At 38.0% G+C, this 20,966-nt stretch overlaps 1 protein-coding gene across 4 annotated transcripts in view; it reads right to left on the reverse strand.

Moving 5' to 3' along the window:
- The window catches only part of ssh2a (slingshot protein phosphatase 2a), a 178,571-nt gene that overhangs the window by 48,795 nt on the left and 108,810 nt on the right, over positions 1 to 20,966 (reverse strand). For all 4 annotated transcript variants that reach the window (XM_041198101.1, XM_041198100.1, XM_041198098.1 and 1 more), the window contains 2 exons: positions 8,117 to 8,220; positions 4,748 to 4,812 (listed from right to left, as the gene is read on the reverse strand). In XM_041198101.1, coding sequence (XP_041054035.1) covers positions 4,748 to 4,812; positions 8,117 to 8,220 — 169 coding nt within the window. The remainder of the gene's footprint in view (positions 1 to 4,747; positions 4,813 to 8,116; positions 8,221 to 20,966) is intronic.

Raw genomic sequence — 20,966 nt, forward strand, 5'->3', positions numbered from 1 at the left:
TGTCAGCAATTAAAGTGTGGATGCCAAATATTCCATACTTAAGAGTAGACTGAATGCAGTACACACACTTTTATTCTAAAGCTAACAAATTAAATTTATTGATTGTAAATGTCATGCCTTATAATGAGGTCAGATCAATTTATGGTTAAGCATAGGGCAGAGTAGGGAAGCTGCTCCTGTTGCAAGGTACTGTCAATGCAGCCTCCACATCTAAATGGCACCTCAAAGAATTTCAGTAAAACAGCTGGAACATTGTTTGTGGCATTTCTTTGAAAGCAAGGACACGCTATATGAAATCTTTTCCTTGTACTGGCTTCCAAGGCACAGTGCATCCCACTTTAAAATTGCTTGCCATAGTTTTTACTTAAAATGCGTTTATTCATGGGATGTTGACATCACTGACAATGCCAGTATTTATTTCCCATCCCTAACTGCCCTTGAGCTTCCTTCTTAAACTTCTGTAGCTTGTTTGGTGTGGATATACCCAGAGTGCTGTTAGGTAGGGCAGTTCAGGATTTTGAATGAACATTGAAGGAATGATGATATTTCCCAAGGTAGGATAGCGGGTGACCTGGAGTGGTAATGTTCCCATGCACTTGTTGCCCTAGTCCATGGTTTGGGACATGCTGTCAAAGAAGCCTTAATGATTTTTGTCAATGCATCTTGTGGATGGTACTTACTGCAGCAACATTATCCCGTTGTTGGAGGAAGTGAATGCTTAAGGTTGTATAACTGTATTCACGGAAAATAGATAATAGGGAAAGTAGCGTGATTTAGTAGATTATTATATTCTTACTTTCTGTACTTAAGGAGAGTATATAAAAGAACAGGGATTGAAATAAAGAGGAAAACAATCAGCTTATTACTGCTGCCAGAAGTACCATTAGCATACAGTTTTCCACAATATATTGCAAATTCCCTGATAAAATTATGAGCTTAATTATAAAAGCAAATAATATACTAACTGAATAGTCAAAAGAAAGAACAATTGCTGTGAGTCTGAAACAAAAATTGTAAACATCTGTTAAAAAAATTCATTTCTATAGTGCTTTTCATGGCTCCAGGGTGTCCCAAAGCAATTTACAGCCAATGAAGTGCTTTGGAAGTGTAATCAATATTGTAATGGAGGAAACACAGCTGATTTATGCTCAAACTCCCACCATAGGATTTGTTTTAATTAATCACATCAGTTGTACAGATAACAATTAAGTGTTGCAGAAATGATATCATTACAACCAGTAATTGTGCAGTAAAATTAAATGCCAAAGATGATTTGCCTTTTGACTAGGTTTTTTTTAAGCAAACCAATTAGTTTTATTATGCAACTAACATAGCAAAAGTGTAGCTTTAACAGTGAGGAAAGATTTGTAGCCCCAAATCGTTGTATAAGAGAAAATGCAGAACAGAAACAGATTTAAAGAAAAATCTGTACAGATCACAATAATTATTTTGTGTCTAAAGCATTAAATATGTTTTTGCTACATTATATTTTTTCTTGGAGACAATACACCCACAACTTCTGAATGGTTTTAAATGCCCCGGAAGAGCAGATACTAAATGTTGAATCAAAATATTATCAAACATGTATATCATACCATGGCTAGCTTTCATAGGACATTTGTTTTGAGGGTATGTGGGGAGGCAGGAAGAGACAGTCTACAATAGAAGGTGAGTTAAGTTTTCCATGCAGTCTTATTAGGTTCAAATCACCTTTCATGTGTTTATGGGCATAGCTAGATCCACAGGCTACTGTCAGTCTGCAGCAGATTATCTTCAATGCCCAAATAGCTAACTGTTGGTAACAGACCCTCAACTATAGTGTAGGGAATCAAATGCCAAGAATTGCATGCAATATTATGATGTAGCAATGACACTTGTATAAAGTGACTGGGTTTCAAATTACTTTACATGTGAGTCATCATCCCCTGCAGTTTAGGCCTTTGTGAATTTGGGCTGCTGTGTTTTCAATCATCCAGCATGGAGCTGTTGCAGGTACAATGTAAAACATGCAGTCAGAGAAGCGAATAGGAACTAAGCACAAAGCAAGCCCCATTTACTGGAGTGATTGAATTTTATTTTCAATGAAATTCAAGCATTCAAATACTCAATATCATCTGTAAACAAGAGTAAAAGACAAAATTAAATTTAAATAATGTCTCTTTTTTAAAAAAACTGTACAAGAAGCAATACAGTAAAATTAACACTGAGTGAAGAGATAATTGCACACATTTTTAAACACAGCGGACATTGTGATTTATGTCACATCCTAGGTCGACTATAATTCTGGAAGTAAACTCATTAACACATAACTGAATGTTGTTTTGAAATTTTGTGGAAAAGTAAAAATTGCCATCAAGTACACTTCAAGGTCTTAGGAAGTAGAAAACTACTGTAACTTGCTGAATCTCTTTAAAAATCTCTGTAATAGCACCAGTCATTGCAGTAAGATCACCTTTTCTAGATCAGAATCACAGTGCAGAAAAGGGCCTTCGGCCCATTGAGTCTGCACCGACACGTGAGTAACACCTGACCTATTACCCAATCGCATTTACCAGCACTTGGCCCATAGCCTTGAATGTTATGATGTGCCAGGTGCTCATCCAGGTACTTTTTAAAGGATATGAGGCACCCGCATCCACCACCCTCCCAGGCAGTGCATTCCAGACCGTCACCACCCTCTGGGTAAAAAAGATTTTCCTCACATCCCCCCTAAACCTCCTGCCCCTCACCTTAAACTTGTGTCCCCTTGTGACTGACCCTTCAACTAAGGGGAACAGCTACTCCCTATCCACCCTGTCCATGCCCCTCAATCTTGTACACCTTGATCAGGTCGTCTCTCAGTCTTCTCTGCTCCAACGAAAACAACCCGTCTATCCAGCCTCTCTTCATAACTTAAATGTTTCATCAAAGGAAACATCCTGGTGAATCTCCTCTGCACCTTCTCCAGTGCAATCACATCCTTCCTATAATGTGGCGACCAGAACTGCACACAGTACTCCAGCTGTGGCCTCACCAAGGTTCTATACAACTCCAACATGACCTCCCTACTTTTGTAATCTATGCCTCGATTGAGAAAGGCAAGTGTCCCATATGCCTTTTTCACCACCCCACTAACATGCCCATCCACCTTCAGAGATCTATGGATACACACGCCAAGGTCCCTTTGTTCCTCAGAACTTCCTACTGTCATGCCGTTCATTGAATACTTCCTTGTCAAATTACTCCTTCCAAAGTGCATCACCTCACACTTTTCAGGGTTAAATTCCATCTGCCACTTATCTGCCCATTTGACCATCCCATCTATATCTTCCTGTAGCCCGAGATACTCAAACTCACTGTTAATCACCTGGCCAATCTTTGTGTCATCCACAAACTTATTAATCCTACTCTCCACACAGTCATCTATGTTGTTTATATAAACGACGAATAATAGGGGACCCAGCACAGATCCCTGTAGTACGCCACTGGACACTGGCTTCCAGTCACTAAAGCAGCCTTCTGTCATCACCCTCTGTCTCCTACAATTAAGCCAATTTTGAACACACCTTATCAAATTACCCTATATCCCATGTGCATTTGCCTTTTTTATAACCTTGTCAAAGGCTTTGCTGAAATCCATATAAACTACATCAATTGCACTACCCTCATCTACACACCTGGTCACCTCCTCAAAAAATTGGCAGGAAGAATAAAAAAGAAGCACATTATCTAAATGGTGAGAGACTGCAGAGGTCTGAGATTCAGGGAGATCTGGGTGTCCCAGTGCATGAATCACAAAAGGTATATGCAGGTACAGCAAGGAATTAGGAAAGCTAATAGAATGTTATCATTTATTGCAAGAGGAAGGTTATGCTTCAGTTGTACAGGACACTGGTGAGACTACATCCGGACTACTGTGTACAGTATAAGTTGCCTTATTTAAGGAAAGATGTAAATGAGTTAGCAGTTCAGAGAAGGTTTACTAGACTAATACCATGAACGGGTGGGTTGTCTTATCAGGAAAGGTTGGAAAGCTTAGGCTTGTATCCACTGGAGTTTAGAAGAGTAAGAGTAAGAGGTGACTTTACTGAAATCTTTAAGATTCTGAGGGGTATTAACAGGGTGGATATGGGGATGATGTTTCCTCTTGTGGGAGAATCTAGAACTAGGGGTCACTGATTAAAAATAAGGGAACGCCCATTTATGGCAGAGATAATGGGAACATTTTTCTCTGAGGTTAGTCAGTCTTTGGAACTCCCTTCCTCAAAAGGCAGCAGAAGCAGAGTCTTTGAATATTTTTAAGGCTGAGATAGATAGATTCTTAATAAACATGGGGGGGGGGGGGGGGTGAAAAGTTATCTGGGGGTAGGTGGCAGGTTACAATCAGATCAGCCATGATTTTATTGAATGGTAGGGCAGGTTCGAGGGGCCAACTTCTGTTCCTAATTTGTGTTCCTATGAAAGTGCCTGCTTCACACCCTTACAACTCACCATATAATAAATCTACAGCTTCAGTAAGGGTGAAGGACAGTCAGTAGGGTCGAATTAGTGAATCAACCCAGTGTTTTTGTACACTTTCTGGTGCTCAATTCAAGGTCAAAGTTGGTCAATGTCCTGCACAGAAGTTAACCGCTCATCCCTCAGTTATATGTATGGTAGATAGGAATGTGAACAGATAATTCAATTTCTTTGGGAAAATTTCTACAGATTTATTCAAAGGCATAGTTCTGAAATGGCAGAGGAATTTGCATATACATGAATAACTCACCAAACGGATGTTATCTTCAGGTCTAAGGAGGGTAAACATTGCTTGGAGGTGTTGTTGAAGGTCACCTTGAAAGAACAAAAAAAAAATCTGTAAGGAGCTGGATATAGGAAAGTGAAAGAAATTCAGTCAATAATCAGTTCCAAGTATTTGTGATAGCTCACTGAATTTCGGTTACCGTCATCTCTCTGATCACTGATGTATATACATGGCCACATGTGATTCTTCCACATTGGCATAACTGAGCATATTTTCCCATTTGGAGATAGATAACGCTTCAATCTTAATACTTTTTAATGCACACACACATAGATCTCCTATGGCCATGCACAATTTTAGATGAAATGAGGGAATAATTTGACCAGACACACAGATTCAATTTAGTGCTCATTATAAAAATAATACATTTTGTCCTTTTTTAAAAACTTCTATAATAAATCCTTATGTTTATCATTATAATGGAAACTTGTCATTATTACCCTTTCCTATGGCTCCATTGTAAATCACAAACAACACTCAATTCCTAAGATGCTGTCAATGCCAAGAAAACTCTTAACACAGAGACTATCCTTGCACAACCATGGAGAGGTCACTTCATATTTGTTCCCCACAGCTGCAAGAGATGCCACACAATATCTTTCGGAGACCAGAATCCAAAGAGTGATTAATTTTTGAAGAAATCAAGCAAGGGCCTTCTATTACAAGGTGTTAACAAGTTTAATTCCATAACATTAGGCTATCCCAGCAGTTGCAATAATCATTTATGACAATTAGTTGCTGTTTTATTTTTCTGGCAACAGCACTCAGAAGAGAAAGCAAAAAGTTGGATACTTCTGTTTTTGGGTGTTGTGCACATCAGGGAAAATCAATTCGTAAAATCTCATTTTTACACACTGCATAATGAAGAAACCAGATTTAAGTCAGATTGATGGGCTGCAAATGCAGAAACTGACCTCACTGTTGTGCATAAATTAAAAATAAAATTGAATATGGAATTAAAGCGGGAAATAGGTAATTACAAAATGGAGAACTAGGGTGTTGCCAAAAAACACACCCTAGGTGATCACATGTCCATGGGCACAGAGGTACGTTTCACACAATATATCTGCTCGTCTTCATTGAGATTGTACAATGCACCCAAATATTATTGCATTACATTAGGAAATTATACTACATTAGAAACCTGTTCTTCATTGTTCAGGCTGTGTTCATTTCTTTGCCAACAGATATTTAATAACAGAATTGAAAGCATCCCAAATGCTGCTTTTGCTAACATGGCACTTAATCTTTTAAATTTGATCCTCTCCATGATGCAAATGTTTCTTCAAGCTGGGATGTAATCTCACTGTGCACAAAATATTTCAATTCATTAACTCAATTTAAAAGGACCTGCTTTGTGAACTAAACGTAATAAGCACTGAAATGGGAAAAGTATATGGTATTCCAGCTCCACATCTCTTTTATATAGAACAATTTATTTAACACTTGTGTAAATGCACCCATCAGATTATAATATAAATAATTATTTTACAAGGCAGTCCAGCAAGCACTTAAGTGATTAATGCCAATACATGCCAAGTAATACGGAATGAAATATGGGTAAAGATAGGAATTGATAAATTCCCTCCCAATATCAAGCTCAGGAAATAGATGCAAGTTAAACAAAGCTGGCAATCTCATTTGTTGATGTGCCTTGAAATACACTAAAATAACAGAATAGCAAACTAGTAAGTGCTGTTCTCCAAGTGCTTAGGGCATTAACTGTTTTCGTCTGTCTCTTTTAATTTGCAGAGAGACTGGACACATGGAATACTTTATCAGATTAATTGGATGCCCAGATCTATGCCTTTATTTGGATTTTGTTATATTGCTCCCTTTTTTAGTGAATAATTGGGATTTTGTTTCTTAAAAAAAGTTAAGAGGTCTCTACTGAGATTGCAACAATGCAAATAGAAAAAATCCTCTATACCCGACTCAATACCAGAAAGGCTAGAACTAAGGGATTTAGTTTGAAAATAAGGAGTCAGACATTTAGGACCAGGGGAGGAGAAATTTCTTCATTGTGGGTTGTGAATCTTTGGAATTCTCTTTCTCAGAGAGCTGTGGATGCTCAGTTGTTGAGTATAATCAAGGTTGAGACTGATAAAAGTTTTGGATACTGAGGGAATCAAGGGTTAAGAAAATAGTGTAGAAAATGTGAATCTTGTTTTTTTTCTATACTTTGGGCTCTGAATTCTGTGTGTGTTAAGTTTGCTTTTGTTAAGTATAACTTTTGTTGCTTAACAATTTGTCCTGATACCACTGCATTAAGTGTCTCCCTGTCCAAAATTTATTGTCTGGTCTCTAATACTCTTACAATAGGACAGGAAAATGGAGTTGATGCAGAAGAATAGCCATGATCTGATTGAATGGATCTAGTGCTCCTATTAATTATGTTATCCAAGTTAAAAACAAAAATATTGCAAAAATCCTGCATGGCTTAACGTTGAACAGGCTGTAGTTGAAACTATACTACAATATACAATAGATTACAAAATAATGGAGAATATGCAGGTTTCAATTGCAACTGGAAGTGCAGTGGTATTGCTATAAGGCATATTTCAAATTACAGCATAGAACTGACCAGAATTTGTCATGAAGTCATCAAAATTCTTTCAAAGAAACATTGTTGAGCAATGCAAGTGTTGTTTTACAGTGACCAAAGCAGATGAGGAATCTTGCAAAATTATCATGACTTTCATCAGGCCATTTCTACAGCATTTGCACTGAAGTGAAAATTCTCACGCTGCCCCCCCCCATAATTAGAGCAGAAGTACAAGCTTACTTCCTTATTTCAGTTTCAAAAATTACAGCTGTTCCACCACTCATCTCAGACGTCCAGTAACACCAGTTCCCCATGATGAGAAAGTTAAATGCATATAGCTAAGCACATTAGGATTGTCAATAATTAATCCGTGCCTTGTTAAATCCTGACCTGAACAGACATGGAAGCCTCAACCACACCTACTCAGAGAATGCTGGGGAAAACATCTGTGCCAGCTTGGAACAGTGCTAATCCAGACCAACTGGAACGGAACACAGAGCAAGCCAGCAATTTACTGTACTGTCAATTTAACTGTACTCTTTAATTCAAGCCGCTTTACAGATACAACAAAATGAAGCATCCATTGTTTATTTCAAAAAAAACCTTTGCACCAGTTCCATGCACCAAGAGAAAAACAATGTATTGGTGTGAATGTACATGAAACAGGGAAAATGTGAATCTACTGTATCAACTTTGCTATGTCACATTCATTGATTTTTTTTTAAAATCCAGCTTTGCTACAATTCCACCCCAAAAAGGTAATTGATTCCCATTTTTAGTGCACGTACCTGCATGTTTATTACGCCGGTGACTGATTCTGGGTGCAGTTGAGCCATTTCCTCGAGGCAAGAACAGGGCAGCGCCCTTTACAGTCAAGAAGCTCTCACTTATGCTGTGAAAATGAAAAACCAATGTTTATTGAAGTAAAATAAACTAAAACATGAACATCTGAGCAACTGATTCAACAATATATTAATGAACTACGGATACAAGTAGTTAGTTCTACTGGATGTAGGTCACGCTAGCTGATTACAAGTACATATGACGTATACAAGATAGAACTTCTCTACTTCCAACTGCAGATTCAGTGAACTATGTATGCCTCCTTCATTAACAAAGCAACCATGTAAAACAAGCCCCCTCATTGGGATGCATTGGGAAATGTAAAAAAAAGAGGGAAGGACCTTTAAAGAATTGTCCCGGTTCTTAAACACATGATACACTAAGCACATGCTGAATTAAGTTAACTCCAAAGGTTTGATGTTACGGCTTTCCCAAGCTATGATATAAAGATGATCAGAAAGAAGTGTTGGATGAGTCTCAAGCATGACTTCAAATACAATGTGTATGAGTTTCATGTGACAGGATATTACTATTAAAATTTGAAACACTAAGGTTACAACAGAAATGTACCAGTTAGAATAAAAAGTAATCGGAAAGAAAAATAGGGAAAGGCACGAGTTTTCCTGAAACTGGTGAAAAAAATTATATAAAATTAAAGAAAAAATTGAAATTTGTTTCGATGACTGTTGCAGTGAGAATATTTTTTTGTAACATCTAAACAACTTTATTATTGCAGGAACAGGTTACAGGCTCACTGAACTCAAAAAATTATTTCAGAGAGATTACAATTTCCCTGGACATGTCAGCAATACATATATGATGAAAGAACTATTTGCATCCAAACAGGATCCTTATCTTTGAAACACATCACAAAGTACTTCACAGGAGCACAATCAAAAAACACATGCTGAACCAGGGAATGAGATGTTAGGAGGAGTGACCAGAAACTGACCTCGACAGATCAGTAAGGAAATGAAATTCATACAAAGAATAGTAGATTAAAGTAAATGATGACTTAAGCTATTAGCTTCATTACCTGCAAATTGACATTAATTCAGTTAAAAGGAGAGCAGCAATGATGGCCTTTGGTACACATGACAGTGCACAATTGTACAGTATATAATATTAAACCCAACAGACTGGAGAGGAGATAAAAAGGTGTTCATGTTTAACTCTGATGGTGTGAACACATCTAATACTACTTTATGAGAACATGCAGTATCTGTCAGTCTTGGCTGTAGAGTAGATCACTAGCCTGAAAGCCACTAGCTTTTCCCCCTGACACTGTGAAAACAGGAAAGTAACCTGCAAATTTAATGAGCAGAGGGCATTTTGAAACAATAATTCTTAAGAAGACATCCCACACCCTCTTAAAGCCTTTTCAGCTCAGGTCAATATCAGCAATCAGTATCTGGATAACTGATATACACCAACATGAAAATATTGAGAACTAAGTGTTTCTTGCTCCATTCGAAGCACAGCTTCAGACTTTCCCCTAAGACTTGGGAGTGCAGTAATTCTGGGCTGCAGATAAACCAGGACAATTCTTTGAAGTACTGAAAAATTTGCCCTTTCAGTGTTCAGATGTACATTAAGCTTTCATGGAAGGTGTCACACCTTCCAAAAGCTGGAAGAGTGTAAGTTTGAACATAAAAAAGGCCGATGTTTGAGTTTTCAAACAGTTTGTTTTAAAGGAGGACAAAAGAAAACACTTCTGTCATAGCAAGTGCCCTACAAACCATTTTAATACCAAAAGATCAGCAAAATTATATGAATGATAAAATTATATTAAATGTTCTATGAAATGTATTGATTGCAACTTTTTATTTAAAGTTTGAGCAAAAATTAATTGAAATCCCAAAACAATACTGAAAATAGTCAACTAGAACAATAGTGGTTCCCAGAACAAAGAAATTCCTTGGCAGGGTTAGAAAGAATTTGAGAGATAACTGTTTCAGACTATTCCAAAAGTGAACCTGCCACCGCACCCCCCCACCCCTGCCGCCAATCGAGACTCCCAGTTACAGTGACAGTAGACAAGACAGACTCTCTTATGTGATGAGCCTATTCCTACAGCATTTATTCTACAAAGTTTCAAAATGAATGAGGAATTCAATAGATGTCATTTCCCAATAACAGAGAATGTATCAGCTCCCACATTTTTGAAACAAAAACAGAATTACCTGGAAAAATTCAGCAGGTCTGGCAGCATCGGCAGAGAAGAAAAGAGTTGACGTTTCGAGTCCTCATGACCCTTCGACAGAACGTCAATTCTGTCGAACGGTCATGAGGACTCGAAACGTCAACTCTTTTCTTCTCCGCCGATGCTGCCAGACCTGCTGAGCTTTTCCAGGTAATTCTGTTTTTGTTTTGGATTTCCAGCATCCGCAGTTTTTTGTTTTTATCCCCACATTTTTGAAGCTGCTTCCATTAAAACACTCAGAAGATTGAGCTTCAACATATATATTACATGGAAAGCTAGGACCTCAATTGGCAAGGTATGCAATATTGTGCCATCTCTTCACATTTCAAATTGTGAACTGCAACTTTGACCACAAACCACAGTTGTAAGCTTTGATGTCATACAGGATTTCACTTCTTTTCAATTCTGCAAACTGACAGAATTCTTGTAAACATGCCCTTTCGAAAGAGCTTGTGTTCGGAAATAAATTGCAAGAGATTAACAAGTCGCAGGCTTTCATATATCTCAGTGCACATGAATTAAATAGAGTAATGATTCTCATTCAGCCTCTTAAGGAAATCAAATTTTGAACGGCATTAGAAGAAAATTAAGTTTAAGGATTAACCCACTTTTTAACCTTGTTAAAATAGGTAAGAGTAGAATGCATTCAAGGTCCTGTAGGTGCTACTTGAAGGACACGGTGTTTTATCCTTGTCCTCCTAAAATGCAACAAATAAAATAATTTGCAGCCTAATTGCATTTAATCTGTATACTCCAACGAACATCAGGAATTTCTATTTTCTGATACCACCTTCTCAAGGGTAACTAGGGATGGGCAATAAATGCTGGCCCAGCCAGCGAAGTCCGCATCCTGTGAATGAATTTTTAAAAAGTGGAACCATCTGCTCCTCTAGCCGAATATGTTTAATGCAGGCTTGAAACTCTTGCATGCTCAAAATATTGGCATAGTTAAAGGTTACTTCTCTTTGACAATTTACTTTTCAATGACGTCCATTAAGTACTGAAGTCAATAGATTAATATGGTCAATTGATATTGAAAATGCTGATAGAGAGAAACAAAATATAAAAGTCCTTCAAGCCTATTCCACATTCTGGTACATCATGGCTAATCTGTATCTCTGCTCCAGTAAAACCTCAAGTCTTCCATATTCACAAAGATAAAAGCAAAATACTTCAGATGCTGGAAATATGAAATAAAAACAAAATGCTGGAAAATCTCAGCAGCATCTGTGTGGAGAGAAACTGAGTTAACGTTTTGAGTCCATATAACTCTTCTTCAGAAATACTAGAGAAACAAGGATCTAGTGAGAAGGGGGAATTGAAGGAAATTATTATTATTACTAAAACAAAAGTGCTCGAGAAATTAATGGGACTGAAAGCCGATAAATCCCCAGGGCGCGATAACCTACATCCTGAGGTACTAATGGTGGCGGCCATGGAAATAGTGGACGCGTTGGCTGTCATCTTCCAAAATTCTGAAGGCTCTGGAACAGTCCTGGCAGATTGGTGGGTGGCAAATGTAACCCCACTATTTAAAAAAGGAGGGAAGGAGAAAACAGTGAATTACAGACTGGTTAGCCTATCATCAGTTGTAGGAAAATGCTGGAGACTATTATAAAAGGGTGCAATAACGGGACACTTAAAGAAAAAAAAATCAACAGGATTAGACAAAGTCAACTTGGATTTATGAAAGGGAAATCATGTTTGACAAATCTGCTGGAGTTTTTTTTTGAAGACATAGCTAGCAGAATAAATAAGGGAGAACGGGTAACCGGTGGATGTGGCATGTTTGATTTTCAGAAAGCTTTTGATAAAGTCCCACATAAGAAGTTAGTGTGTAAAAGCAAAGCACATGGGATTGGGGATAATACATTGGCATGGATTGAGAATTGGTTGTCAGACAGGAAACAGAGAGTAGGAATCAATGGGTCTTTTTCAGAGTGGCAGACGGTGACTAGTAGGGTACCACAGGGATCAGTGCTTGGGCCCCAGCTATTCACAATATATATCAATGATTTGGATGAGGGACCCAAATGTAATATTTCCAAGTTTGCTGACGATACGAAACTAGGTGGGGATGTAAGCGATGTGGAGCATGTTAAGAGGCTTCAAGGCGATTTAGATAGGCTGAGTGGGTGGGCAAATACATGGCAGGTGCATTATAACGTGGGTAAGTGTGAAATTATCCACTTCCAGAGGAAAAACAGAATGGGAGAGCGTTACTTAAATTGTGATAGATTGGGAAATATTGATGCACAAAGAGACCTTGGTGTCCTTGTACACCAGTTATTGAAAGCAAGCAAGCAGGCGCAGCTAGCAGTTAAGGTGGCAAATAGTACGTTGGCCTTCAATGTGAGAGGGCTTGAGTACAGGAGCAAGGGTGTCTTACTGCAGCTGTACAGGGCCTTGGTGAGCCAACACCTGGAATATTGTGTGCAGTTTTGACCTCCTTACCCAAGAAAGGATATACTTGCCATAGAGGGAGTGCAGCAAAGGTTCACCAGACTGATTCCTGGAATGGCAGGATTGTCATATGATGAGAGGTTGGGTCAACTAGGCCCGTATTCAATGGAGTTTAGAAGAATGAGGGGGGATCTTGTTGAAACGTATAAAATTCTGACCGGAATGGAGAGACTGGATGCAGGAATGATGATCTGCTGAACCTGCCTTGTGTTCCTTCCAAAGTCAATATATTTTTCCTGAGATGTCGTACCCAAAACTAAATGCAGCACTCTGGATGAGATCTATTGAAGCTCTGTACAACTGAAGCCTTATTTAGAAACATAGAAAATAGAAGAATGTGCAGGTCATTCGACCCTTCGAGCTTGCTCTGCCATTCAATATGATTATGCCTAATCCTCTAACTCAACGCCATACTCCCACTCTCGCCCCATACCCCTTGATGTCATATTAAGAGACATGTTCTTAATTAGCAAAAGAATGCCATGAAGACTAAGGGTACAGAGGACTTTTTTGTAATTTAGAATGCTGCCTCTAGCTCCACAAGGGACAAAATATAAAATAAAATGAAATAGAATGAATGAGAGATGATCAATATAGGATGTTCAACTGAATTTACAAACACTAGAAAAGACAGCAAACCATATAAATAATAGCTACTATTTTTGATGCAACTCTCTCATGTACAACACAAAAGTGACTCAACCTGGAATGCTTAAGATTTCTTTTTCTATTCCATGTGACAATATTCCAAAATACACTATTGTGGGGTGGACCAGGAAGGAGCAAGAGGGGGAAAAAAGCATACAAGTAAAATAATTCTTGGCAATCTATGAAAGGAGCCAAATTATATGCGAAAATTAATAAACTGTAATGTCCTAGTCTTGTTACAAATTGCTAAAGAGCAGTCATGTTAGTCAATGAATTAATGCTTCTACACTCCATAGTTAAGTACAATGTTCTCATTATAATGGATATTCTACTACCTGTATTGTAACTCATGTGCCTCTGTGCTCCATATTTCAAAAATTAACAGCAGCATGTTCCAAAATTCGACTGGAATGAGGAGGAAATGCACACCATTACATTAATTTAAAATATTTTTCATGGTGTTGCCAATTAATGGGGGAATTAACGTTACACCAAACCGCTGGCTTCAATTTTCCCTTTGTGAATCTAGATTTTATTTAGGCTTTCGGGTAGACACTATGCAGCAAATATTTATTTATTTTGAACCTTCGCCATTACATTATGCATAGGTCTGGAGTAAACTCTTGCGCCCATGCTTGATTAAGCAAACCTAGAAGGAAAAATTAAGTGCACATTACTTGTAATAAAGATTGAGCTGCAAAGTCAACACAAATGCATAGCTATGGAATGAAAGGAATCTTTCATACATTTTACATCAAACTTTGTTATAAAAGGAAAGCAACTGCTATACACAGACTTTATTGACCTTTCAGCCATACTTTCAGGTACATTGAGGAGATGTCTGCCACTCCTTATATTACACTTTCAACTACTGAAGATTAGTCTACCAAATTACAGTCCTCATTAAAAAACATAAGCAACGTTCCCCTTGAAGGAAAATGCTAGAATTCTAAGATCCCATCTGCAACAATTTGTAAATAGGGGTATTCCTGCTTATCAAGGCTACATAGCACCATCTTGACTCAAATTTCCTCCTGCAACTGTAGATTTGTCAATATAACACAAACTCCAATGGAACCATTCTGATATTGGAACTGCATATATTACAACCTGGTCAAAGGAAAAAAAATCCTAGCCTCAGATTCTGTGTAGAATCTCTCAAAAAGAATGAGGGCACCATTCAAAAATAAGCGTACTTTTATACTTTACTTCATTAACAATCACTAAGAGATATAGCCACAAAGATTGCTCAATTGTCACTGAAAAGATTATGTGCATACTTATTTTTACATTATTAAACCTATTTGTGCAATTCATCTGGAAAAATGTTTTCAAGTGTCGAAATGGCCATGACTATTCACTGGACAGGTGCCTTTCATTCCATCATAACTTTTGAACAAATGATGTTCAGAAATTTGTTGGTAATGCATTGTGCCAAGTTGATTGGATTTTTCAAATTAGTACAAACACCAGTATTAAATCGGCATTACTTCATGTCTCTGATCAGTAGCAGAATGATGACACAATTAATAACAAAATATAAAAACCTCAGAAAAAAATTGACACGGTAACCTTTATTTGCCAAACATTTTTGGCATACCTCAAAAGTCTAAGGAAAATGTTTACTAAATAAGGCATATTCCAAAACATTGAATATACATAGACAAGTTATAATCGGGTCACTAGCATTTTGAGCTTTATATGTAGTAGTATAGAGAACAAGAACAAAGAGGCTATGATAATGTTGTAGTTGGCAATGGATAAGCTACAGCTAGAGCGTAGTGCTCAGTTTTGGGTACCCACAGCGAACATGTAAATTCACCAGCATGATGTGTGTGCTGGGAAACTATAGCTAATGAGAAAGAAAACTAAGATTCTGGAAATGTTTCCACTGGAGCAGAGAAAGCTGAGAGAAGATTTAAATAGCTTTATATGTTTTTCATATGGTTTTAAATAATAATGGGATTTTGATGGGGTGAAATGGAAGAAACCATCTCCTCTGGTTGAGGAATTAGTGACAAAGAGTAAACAATTCAAGGAAGGGTGAGGAAAGAAGTTAGAGAAAATTTCTTTACGCAGAAAGAGCTTGAAATGCTTTGTCAGAGGGAGTGGTTGAGTCAGAGATCATTATGTATTTTAAGGGAAGAATAGATAAGCACTTGAGTAGATAATGACATATGGCTTTGGGGAGAAAGCTGGACTGGGCGATTAGTTTTGGGTTACTCAGGCAAAGACCTGACATGGACAAGATAGGCCAACTGGACTCTTCCCGTAAACTTCTATGGTTGTATTAATCTCTAGGGCTATGAGTATGATTATACTGGACTGCATTCTAGCCAGTAATAATCAATAAAGTGAATGAAAGAAAAAAAGTTGCTTTTATACCACTTGTTCTGCATCAACAGCAATGGATTAGGAAGTGTGGCGCAAAGTGTGAGCCAGGTTGTCTGACACTGTTGCTTTTAAACTGGTTTTGTCATCAGGTCCAAAAAAAGGACAACAAAAAAGGAAACTTGTTGAATTTGCTAAGGCAGCTGACATAACATTTTTCTACTTTTCTGGAAGAAAAATGCAAAGGCATAGTTGGGATTTATTGGAATAGAACAATTCTGCTATGATTTGTGACACTGTTGTTATACAGATTGGGCTGGATCCGTTTATACTTTTACTGTTCTTCCATCTATTTACCATTTTCCTACATATAAACAGGTTTTGTTTTTAAACTATACAGCAAATACATGATCATTTTATTTTTGTTGACCAAATTATTTGATACTGCAATATCTGTCAGGATGCCAGCCTTCACTAGAGCATTTGGGCTTTCAAATGTTTTATTTGTTTCAAAACTTAGGGGTGTTTTTTTTTTTAAATCAATAAATAAAAAGGGAAGTTCATATTTTAGAAACTCAACTTTAAAAAAACACTTCAGTCACAGCTTCCGATACTCATTGTACAAAACTTCTTTCTCCTGTGTGCAAGTGTTTGATTTAAACTGTTGGTAACCAGGTGGTTTGGAGTTTTACTTGCATTGATGAAAAGCTACTCCTCTTTATCTGACCCGCTGGTTCAGCTCAGAGTTTGGCTAAAGTGAACAAAGGAAACAATTGCACTGCTTGCCACTTTAAAAAAAGCGCATTCTGGTTAGTCTCTCTCCTTTCTCACTTGGTGTGTCTGAAATGGAGAACCAAGAATTCAATCTGTGGGCCATAATAGTTTAACTTGCCTAATCTGCAATCTCAGAATTTTATTAGTGATGATAGTGCTCATGAAATTGCTCAACATGAAAGCAGATTGTTTCGGTTCTATCCCACAGAACAAATGAAAATCACCAGTTTTAATTATAATTAATTTACTGCTCTGTTAAGTCATTTTAAAATTTTAAAAAGGCCATTGCACAGCAGTTTGTCAAAGCCGGTTCTGCTCTAAAGGCAATTATAATAAACAGTTTCACAATCAGGTTTAGGCAACAATACTATTCCAAGGAATAAATGAGAGCAGTCTCTTTAATCTCAGTGAAACATGCTCATTCATCCCATTTAGGAGTTGATATCAAGGGAACCACTGGTAAAAAGAAAATTTAAAGCACTTTCTGAGAGGTTATAAAATTTACAAACTGAAATTAGCCACTGCTCTACTGATTCAATTAAATAATTCACAAAAATGTTTCTGAAACAAGAGTACAGGATTGAAACCAGGTTCAGACAACAGAATAGAAATGGCAAGTCTGGTAATGAAAGAGCTTTATAAAGATTATAAAGGAAATGAATGCAAATCAGGAGCAAGTAAATTCAGAACAGCTATTAGGAAAGCCTTGCTACTAAAATATATATTTGAATTAGTCTATTAATTGAGAGACAAAACATTTGGAGTTATGCAAAACCTAAATTAGATCACACGCAATGGGACTACTAATGTGCCAGAGGGCTAGAATTCAATGTTCAAACAGCCTTTTCCCTTCCCAGAATGTTCTTTCATTCTTCTGCATTTGACTGGCCAAATGGCCACTCATTAGCAAAGTATTTTCAGAAGAAAAGCCTTTTAGTGGAATTCATTCACAGTAAAACACAGTAATGCCATTTGTATAATTTTCTGCAGGGAAAATTAAAACTGCAAAGCGGACAGAAAGAATAAAAAGCACAGAAAGAAGGGTACTTCTCATAGTTCATTGGATGAATCTGGTGCGGTCCAGTCTCTTCGGAAGTGCCTAAAATTAGCTGGTATAATGCAGAGTCAGTACATGTGCAGATCTATCATAGGCATAAAGACAGCACAGAATTTAAAAATCACACAGTAAAAACAGCTAAACAAGCTGAAAGCTGTGCAGAGATATTATCCCTATTTACTGGAATACTCAATCTCATGGGTCTAAATGCCCAATCTTGGGTCATAATTCGCTGCTGGCTTTCCGTGCCTGTCACATCAGCAGTTCACTAAACATCTGCTGCAACACCATCATCAAATGCAGAGCCAACGATTGTCAAACTACAGCATACCATCCTGGCTGAGGAGTCCCTCAGCCGGTTGTGGGGTGCTTACAGTGTCTATTTCTACATCTCCAGTAACATGATACATTAGGACATTTATGCAAGAGGGTAAAGAATGGCAACACTACTAGTACAGGTTTTGAAAGAAATAACCTATCCTTCACTACCAAGAAATTCTATGTCCAATGTGTGCCCAGAGCTAATATAGTTGAAACTAATCATCTAGGACATTGCAGTGGGTATGAAAGTTTCACATTAGCTGAGCAGAAGCAAACAGCATCACTCCTTAAACAGTGGTTATTTTAGTAACTTGCACATAGGGACACAGCTTTTTATAGCACATGCTCCGGTTTATCGTGCCCTATTTAACTATTGCCAACTGTATAGGCCATTTACATGCAAGCAGCATGGCTAAAATTTCAAACCTCATACCATTCAGCACAGAAGGGAATTCAGGTCAGCTTGCTAACAATGTCCATCAAGGCCAGACTGACTATATATAGGAAGCTATCTCCAGAATTTTATAGTTGTCAAGCTGTGCTCTACATGTTCCTCAACTGGTCACTCATAGAAAAAGCCTCAAACCTGCAGGGTAACTTGGACCAGGAACAATAATGAAAAGAGACTTGGACATTTTTCTGATACAATCATAGTTCCCTCCAGTTTAGGTTAAAATCATTAATCTCTTTCCACCATTACAATTTTCCAGGATCCCGATGAGGCAACATTACAGGATATGCTACTCCCAGTTCAGAAACTGGCAAACCTTCAAAGCACTGGCTAAGCTTGGTACTGCAGTCCTGATTCTGCCACAAAAAAGAGTCCGTGATCTACAATTTGTACTAGAGTATTTATATTTATAATTCTACAAAACAAATTAGTTCAGACAATTCCAGATACACTATTTGCCCATCACAACTCCAATACAGAAAGTTTGTGTGGAAAGTTGAAATCTAGGCCCTGCAAAACAAAGTGCAGAGTCTGGTTTTGATTATTTTGGCATTGAAGTTCAAAAGCTCGGTTTTCGCTTTCTTACTCAATTGAATGGCCTAATAATTTGTTTATCCAGAACACTTAAAATTTTTGAAAAATCCAGATTGTTACAGTTTGTGAACACACACTAAAATCACAGATATTATAAAAAGAATTGTTATTTTCATCATTTTTATAATGGCTTCCATTCCCCTTGCATTAATTAATTTTGTTTTTGATTCCTCATATGAATATTTATACCTGAAATAGCACCAAACAAAAATGATTCATCAACATAAAGGGGTATTTCTCCATAATTCACAATGTCTATATTTTTAAGTATGTTTATATAGTAAACTGCTTCTGTGATGCAAGTCATTTCCATCGCTTACCAGCATGGTGAGCTGCATTCCTCACTACAAATGAACTTTGGTTTGAAATAGATGTTCGAACTAGATATATGTTACTAAAATGCAACAAATGTTTCAAAAAAACATTTAAAAACTGTAACCAGAATAAGTATTTCTAAGTCAGTTTCAAACCTGCAGGGCAGGTTGAGAAAGTGGTTAAAAGGGCACACAGTGTTCTGGGCTTTACAAAAAGAGGTACAAAAGCAAGAAAGTCATTTTGCACCTTCATGAAACTCTGTCAGCCTCAACTGCAGTGCTGTGTCCAGTTCTAGACACTGCATTTTAGAAAGATGTGAAGGCTAGAAAAGATTTATAAGGATGGTTTCAGGAATGAGGGACCTTCAGTTAAGTGGATAGATTGCAGAAGCTGGGGTTGTTCTTCTTAGAGAAGGTTGAGAGGCGATTTGATAGAGGTTCAAAATCTCGAAGGGTCCAGGTAGATTAGATAGAGAGAAACTGTTCCAATTGGCAAAAGGGTCGAGAACTAGAGGACATCAATAAAACATGAGGCATGGTGTCAGTGGCCACAGTCTTACTGGAGTAGCAATCCAGAGGCCCAGGCTCTGAGCACCACAGCAGCTGGTGGAATTTAAATTCAATTAATAAATATGGAATTAAAAGTTAGTCTTAGTAATGATGACCATGAAACTATCATCGATTGCTGTAAAAACCCACCTGATAAACTAATGCCCTTTAGGGAAGGAAATCTGCCGTCCTAACATGGTCTGGCCCATACATGACTCCAGACACACAGCAATGTGGCTGACTTTTAAGTGCCCTCTGAAATGGCCTAGCAAGTCACTCAGTTGTATCAAACCACTACAGAAAAGTCAAAAAGGAATGAAACTGGACAGACCACCGAGCATCCACCTAAGTACCAGAAACGACAACGGCACACCCAGCCTTGTCAATGCTGCAAAATCCTCCTTACTAACATCAGGGCGCTTGTACCCAAATTAGGAGAGCTGTCCCACAGACCAGACAAGCAACAACCTGACACGGTCTGTAAGGTATGATTCCATGAGTATGACTATGTCCGAGACAGCATCATCACCATCCCTGTCCCACTGGCAGGACAAACCCATCAGAGGCGGTGGTACAATGGTATACAGTTGGGAGAGAGTTGCCCCAGGATTTCTCAACATTGACTCTGGACTACATGAAATCTCATGGCATCAGCTCAGGCATGGGCAAGGAAACCTCCTATTGATTACCACCGACTGCCCCCCAACACCACACCCCCATCTCAGCTGAAGAATCAGTACGTCTCCATGTTGAACACCACTTGGGAGAAGCACTGAGTGGCAAGGGCATAGAATGTACTCTGGATGGGGGGCTTGATAATCACCACAACCGTCAGGGCCCTAAAGGGCATAGTTCTAGACTGAGTCTGTAGCAGGTGGTGAGAACACCAACAGGAGGGAAAAATCTATTTGACTTTGTTGTCTCCAATCTACCTATTGGAGGTGCACCTACCCATGAAAACATTGGCAGGACTGACCACCACACAGTACTTGTGGAGATGAAGTTCCGTCTTCACATTGATCATGTTGTGTGGCACTACCACCGTGCTAAATGGGGTAGATTTCAATCAGGTTTAGCAACTTCAAACTGA

Source organism: Carcharodon carcharias, chromosome 10 (genome assembly GCF_017639515.1).
Source record: "Carcharodon carcharias isolate sCarCar2 chromosome 10, sCarCar2.pri, whole genome shotgun sequence".
NCBI classification, from domain to species: domain Eukaryota; kingdom Metazoa; phylum Chordata; class Chondrichthyes; order Lamniformes; family Lamnidae; genus Carcharodon; species Carcharodon carcharias.